A 6,712-nucleotide genomic window follows, 5' to 3' on the forward strand; every position below is an offset into this window, starting at 1 on the left:
TACTACGATTATAGTATAATCACGAGCGGTTGTATATGGCCCTATCGTCTAGTAGTGCCCCTATCATCTAGTGGTTCAGGACATCTCTCTTTCAAGGAGGCAGCGGGGATTCGACTTCCCCTAAGGGTAGGGAGTATTATGAAAGGAGGTTAAACATAGATTAGCAAAAACCCTAGGAGTATTATGAAAGGAGGTTAAACATAGATTAGTAAAAACCCTAGAATAAATTCTTCTTGGGTCGATGCCCGAGTGGTTAATGGGGGCGGACTGTAAATTCGTTGATAATGTCTATGCTGGTTCAAATCCAGCTCGGCCCAAACCAAAAATCTAGGGCTTCGTGAATACTAGTTTTGAACACTCTTTTAGGGAAGCGAATAAGGTTGCTCATGAGCTTGCTAAGCTAGCTAGATTTTCTTTGACTAGTGACTAGTTTTAGGAGGCTTCGGGTGAAATTGTACCCTCCTCGTAAACGATGTACTTGTTATTTTGAATGAATAAGTCTTGTGTTTTCAAAAAAAAAAAAAAAAACTCCGGAGGAAAGACTTCGAGCTGAGCAAGACAAGAATGCAAACAAGACTCTGCACTTGCCTTATTGACCACCCTACCCAACATTACTCCGGGATTCCTCTAACACGAGAAGTCAGCTCTCTGACTTGATTCTCAAGCCGTCCTGGATGGCAGAAGAAATCGGCGAATACGCGTCTCTCCTGCTGTGCATTGCGTGAAGGCTGCTGTAACATCTGCACAACATTTGTAAATATTGAAGTGATGACTGAATCCATACAGAACTACACCAAAAATGCTAAAACAGCTGAGTGCTACCAACACGAGGAAGCAACAGACCTTGGTCTTTTCCTCTCGAGCCATCATTACTTCATTAACAGAAGCAGAGACTTCATAGCTGATCATTTCCAATTCTTCAAGTGCTTGCGCCAGTGGCTAAGTAAAACATGGTGAGCTACTAGCAACGGAACAGAGTAGGAAAGGGTAGACAGATGCGATGAGAATGTACCCATGGTGTAAATTTTGGTAGCATATGTGTAACGGGTACAGATAAAATCTGCTCGAGTATTTGGACCATCCTGCATCTGCAAAATTATGAAAAATCATGGGAGTGATTGCATCTAACATATAACTCTATCAACACAACTTTTGTCAATGTCTCAATGAGTATTAGTGTGAACCTCCTCTTGCTGATGTGCAGTAAGCAAGATTCAACCACCCAATATATTGAAGAAAGGTGAAATTTATCTAGGGAAGAAATGTTTTGTGCACAATTGAGAGGTCAACTCACTGTTCATCGATAAATCTTCCCCGTTCACGTGGAAGAACATTTTCAAGCTCATGCTGATAACAGTGGAGCTCATCCTCCAACTCAGATATCTGCTCAACCAAAGCACATGCTGAAACATATGTTGGTGTCATTGTTTGAGAACCTACAAAAACTGGGAAGAATGAATTATTCCTACTTCCAGTAGGTTGCACCATATGATTTGTGCAAAAACCCTGCTTACCTGAGTAACTGCTAAGAATATCCCTCACAGCATGGAGAAAAGTATCCCGGTCATCAATAGACCCTTCTTCGATCATGCTAGACGCGGCTTCGCCAATTAGATGATATTGGTCCTATGTATTGTGCAGTATATACTCTATTTTATAAGAGTGTACACATGAAGTGAATATTAACAAGCTAAACTACACCATTAACTTTCAAGTGAATATAGTCAGGCTGCAGGTGGGACTCCCCGTGGGCGTCCCACCTCGACCCACTCCGTCCCATTAGAAATTGGTGGGTACAGGGGGAAAAGCCACGAAAACTTAGCAGAGTTAAGTGGGTAGAAGTGGGAGTCCCGCCAAATGAACCAATCATCAAGAAAATGAGATGAACGTAACAATAAGCAACAGGGTAAGAGAATGCCATGGAGCTTGCCCTCGCGCCGAGGTACCCATGTTCTGTTCTGCGCCCGGCTGGTGGCGACGAAGCTGCCCAACTACTGCGCGTGACTGGCAGCGTTCGTGCCGGAGATGCTGCCGGGCCCGAGCTACAACGCGGAGAAGATCTTCGACACGGTGGTGTGGCAGACGCGGTGCCACCTCACCAGCTGCAGGAACAAGGACGAGATCCTGGCGAGGCTCCACAAGATCGAGGCCGACAAGCAGAAGTACACGGAGGGCGTGGAGCAGCACCATCGCGGAGAAGGCAGCACTGCTGGGCGGGCAGCTAGGGGCGGCCCTGGGCCAGGATTACAGGCGGCGCTGGGCGGTGCTGGGCGAGTTCTTGGAGGAGCTACTGCTGTTCCTCGCGCCGACGGACAACGTGGACATCCACACCGAGGTGCTCGGCACCGGCAACGAGTTCATGATGCAGCTATGGGTGCTGCTCGCCCACGTCGGTGTGCTCGACTGCCCGGCACCCAGTGCCGCCGCAATGCGTGATCGGTTTTAGCTCCGAACAAACAGGAATACATGGTGGTGGGACATGGGAGATGTCGAAGAACTCAACTTTCCATCGATCCAGTGCAATTGATAGGGATTGTGCACCTGCGCAGCCGTCCTCTTTGTTGTTCTTCGTCAAGCCTGAGCTGGTGATGTCATCGAATTCTTCCGGTGCCTCGTCCACGGAGGGGCGCCGGCTCAACTGGTGGGTTTCCTCAAGGCCGGCCCGGAGGATGCCCTGGTGCACTACTACCCCATGGCTGGTCGCCTGCAGGAGCTCCCACACGGGAAGAAGCTAGTGGTGGACTGCACGGCGGAGGTGGTGGTGTTCGTGGAGGCGTACGCCACGTGCGGCTGGAGGAATTCGCCAAGCCGCTGGTGCCACCATACCCCTGCGTTGACGAGCTCATGTGCGACGTGGGTGATACGGGAGCTATCGTCAGCAAGCCGTTGCTCTAGAAACTAACCGAGGGCTAGAAGAAGTGGGTCTAGTGGGTTCCCGATGGGTTAAGTGGGATAGCCCATCAATATTTTGCAGTGTTCCACGGGTGCCCACTAAACACTTTTAAGTGGGATGGGTGGATGAGTCCCACCGCAGCCCACTCCCACCTGCAGCCTGAAATATATGAGTGTACACACAGTGATAAAACAGCAAGCAGTACAAATACCAGGCGACTATTGACAGCTAATACGTAGCTCTGCAGCTCCATTTCTGTAGCTTTCAACAATGAATAGGCACTCGAAATTTTTGTCCGTCTTTCAAGCTGGCAGGCTATCGCCAGAAACCGATGAGCAGCAAGCTGATTCACCAAATGATTGATGAACTGCGACAAAGAAGAAATGTCTACATTATCACTTAGTTTGGTAGGACGTCGGTCTCCACCAGAACAGGGTAATAGCAAGTACCCTTTTTTGCTGGCTTATGTAGCATTCCTGGCGATGAACAATCAAGTTATGATCCCCTAGAAGGTCATAGGTAGCAACATGAAGCACCAAGCTCAATACCGCAAAACACTTTCAAATGCTTACTGAGTCATGACAAGATCACACCTTGCAGAATATTTGCACCCTCAAGTCGAGCCAGGTCAGAACACAAGCTCGCGACAGTCTAGAGAAAAGAACAATGAAAAGAGACCATTAATTATGACACAATCTAGCAAACAAAATAGAAACATGGCAGATAAAGTACGGGTTAGCTAAATTAGGGGCAAACATATAATTTTTACTTGAGACAGTGGGAAAAGAGTGTATTGGGACTATGGATTGAGGATACAAGCTCCTTAATAGACAAATAAGCTATCACGCTCATGGTCTGTAGGTACACTCTTCACAAAATTTAGCTTCATTGTCCATTCATGTAGTAACTCCACTGAAACAGCCATGAGCTCGTGATATGACCAAGGTGTCTAGGAAAAACTATTCCCACTGCCTCCTATATTTCCCTTATCCGGCAGGGGCCTGTAACATATCATCGATAAAGCACATAATGCTCATAGGAATAGAACATTATTCACCCAAGGCATCAAACAGTCAGCTTAACAATTCTGAAGCATCCATAGAGGAAAAAACTTTTAGGTGGTTCATGATATATTAGGAACTAAATTCTTGTTTTAGAATATACCTCGGATAGGCATTCCAAGAGATCCTTCAGCTCTTCTGTAAGTTCAGAATTTCTCCTCCTGAGAACGAAATAAGAAAATCCACAATACAGCAGATACATAAGTTATGGAATTATACAAATTCAGAACAGCACATAAACAAAAGCTCCACTGCAGTACCATATAACAAGGATAAAATACACACAGCCTAACCATTTTCATACAAAAAAAAAGAAGTGTTCTCTACAAGACTTTATTCAATCTCTACTTATTGTGCCCAAGCTACGGAAGTAAAATTAGTGACGACAGCAAGAACCAAGCAGTTCCCTTATTAGAGATGGCCAAGAAGGAATATACATTGTTCTGAAAACTTCCATTCTCAAATAATTATATTATGCTAACTCCAGTTTACTATTGTCATACATACCTTAGAGAATGGATGTCTTCATGAATATATGAGTGTTGGGATGCCAACTGAGCTCTCAGCTTCGAAAGTGTAGCCTCCTCATTAGCATGTTCCATTTGTGCTTCGATGTACTGTTTTTTACTTTTAGCAAATCTTTTAATAGGAGAGAAGCCTTAGTACAACAAGTAGAATGGCTCTTCAATTTGATGGTGACTATAAGGTAGACTGTTAAAAGATAATATCCAACAGACATCAAAACGTCAAAGAAGAGATATAAATCTGAGTCCATGTCATGTGGTATCTGAAGGAACACTCGAGTACTTATATCTGTCATAGATGTTGAATTTCCGACATACATTTTTAAAGAAAGGGGTGAACAGTGGACGCAGCAATTCGGCTTCCGAGCTCATCTGCTCCCTTGCGTGAACAGTAAAAGAATACTAGAAAAATTCAAAAAAAAATCTGATTTTTTTTGCATGGAAGATGTTCGACTGCGTGATGTCCATGCCAAATTTGGTGGTGTTTGGACATCTGAGTAACTCCCAGAAAAAAAAATTGGGGTCTGTGAGAAAGTTTACTGTTCACTCACTGTTCGGACCGATTGTCTTTTTTGCCACGAGCTCCTCAAATGTCCGAACACGATGAATTTTTTTCCCGAACAACACGCATTCGAGTGTCTTGGTTGACAAAAAAAATCAGATTTTTTTTATTTTTCTAGTATTGTTTTATTTTACTATTCACCGAGAGTAGATGAGCTGAGTTCAGGAATGAATTAATAAGGCATAAATTGATACCAATGGATATTCAAATGCACTTTCTTGAGATTATGATTTGTATTAAGGAAAATTGTATACGAAATTTAAGGTCAAAATTCAAATTTGAATAGTCAAAATACACCTATCATTTTGAAATAGAGTGTACTAACTATTATCTCCTACATGATCGCTACCATGGTCATTTTCCTTAACGGATCCTTAATCCCAGCGCATGACCAGAATATGCCTTAGGAAAAAAATGGGGGGAGCAGAACTTTTTCGAGAAAACACAAAAGCCTCGCGTTTAGATGCATTGATAGAGAGGAGTTTGCACAAGCCCTCGGAAGGGCAACACCCGATGTATACAACGCCACACCCCTAGCCGCTAGGTGCTGCCACCACCGGAAGCAAAGCCGGTAGATCATGCACTCTTGCCATCACCCATTGCCCCGCCTCCGCCTTTACCGTGTCAAGGAGACGAGCTAAGCTGACCAGAGCGTTGTCAAAGATGATCGCACTGCAGTGCTTACAAATGTACCAGGCCATCAGCATTAAAACCATTGAAGGCCTTTCCAGGCCAAGGTGGGGACGAATCGGCAATTTTGTTGCCACTAGTCCACGAAGGCATCCCCCTCAGCAGAGGGGGGGGGGTCCGTAGATCAGATCCAGGAGAGCACCTCATGACACGCACTGTCGGTGTCTAAGAATCGGACATTGTGCTGTTAGCTACAATACTTTTGAGAATTCAGCCAGGGACTGAACACGTCTAGCTTCCTAGGTCATGATCGATCGAAGGAGAAAGAACGGGAGGAAGAACACGCAAGAAATACCCAGGTTCAGGCCACCGTGTTGGTGTAATACCCTACTCCTGCATTTGCCCTTTATTTCATATGGTGACTGGCTACAATGTGTGACTTGTGTTCTCCATGAATCAGTCACCCCTGTTGAGGCCGCAGCCTTCCCCTATTTATAGTGCCTCACGGGGCCCCTCGCGGAGGCTCTCATTGGCTAAATATTTGACTGAGTAGGCTGGCTCTAGCTTGTATCCGCGGAGTATGGTCGTCTGCGCCACGCGCGCACATGCTTGTGATGATGGTTCCCGGAGCATCGCATTGCACCGCAGATATTCTCCTGCTTCTTTCCTCGTACAGTGCGGTCAGTGCTAGGGTACCGTCCCTGTAGCAATATACAATGGATGGCTGCAGGCGGAGAAAAGCTCTGCTCGAGCCTGTTGAGTATTATGATTATTAGGAAACAAAGGATAGACTAGGAATTATTCTAGCTTGTCTTGTACTCCAAGATGGTCATGTACTCCTATATATACGCCCACGAGACTCAAGCAATACATCAACAATTCCACCGGTCCTTCTCTATTCCCTTTTAACATGGTATCAACCTAACCGATCCAAACTCTAGCCGCCCCCCGCCACTTCTGCAGCGCGCCGCCCCCGGAGCGGTCGATCTCCATAATGGCCATCGGGGGCCGCGCCGCCCGTATCTAGGGGTCATGCGCCGGT

General features: G+C 45.7%; 1 protein-coding gene across 2 annotated transcripts; it reads right to left on the reverse strand.

Annotated features, from left to right (window-relative positions):
• Positions 1-447: 447 nt before the first annotated feature.
• LOC125530639 (AUGMIN subunit 3-like) lies at positions 448-6,706 on the reverse strand. Of its 2 annotated transcripts, none has more exons than XM_048695025.1 (10): positions 4,462-6,706; positions 4,058-4,115; positions 3,487-3,544; positions 3,343-3,398; positions 3,105-3,260; positions 1,515-1,626; positions 1,295-1,445; positions 1,013-1,088; positions 844-939; positions 448-740 (listed from the first exon to the last, which is right to left on the reverse strand). In XM_048695025.1, exons 1-10 carry the CDS (start codon positions 4,554-4,556, stop codon positions 612-614), a joined length of 987 nt encoding a protein of 328 aa, XP_048550982.1. In that variant the 5' UTR covers positions 4,557-6,706; the 3' UTR covers positions 448-611. The 2 variants fall into 2 exon arrangements, with proteins under 2 accessions (XP_048550982.1, XP_048550983.1); XM_048695026.1 differs by having other exon boundaries at positions 1,295-1,436; positions 4,462-6,705.
• Between the last annotated feature and the right edge of the window lie 6 nt (positions 6,707-6,712).

This window comes from Triticum urartu, unplaced genomic scaffold, assembly GCF_003073215.2.
Source record: "Triticum urartu cultivar G1812 unplaced genomic scaffold, Tu2.1 TuUngrouped_contig_6457, whole genome shotgun sequence".
In the NCBI taxonomy this organism is placed as follows: domain Eukaryota; kingdom Viridiplantae; phylum Streptophyta; class Magnoliopsida; order Poales; family Poaceae; genus Triticum; species Triticum urartu.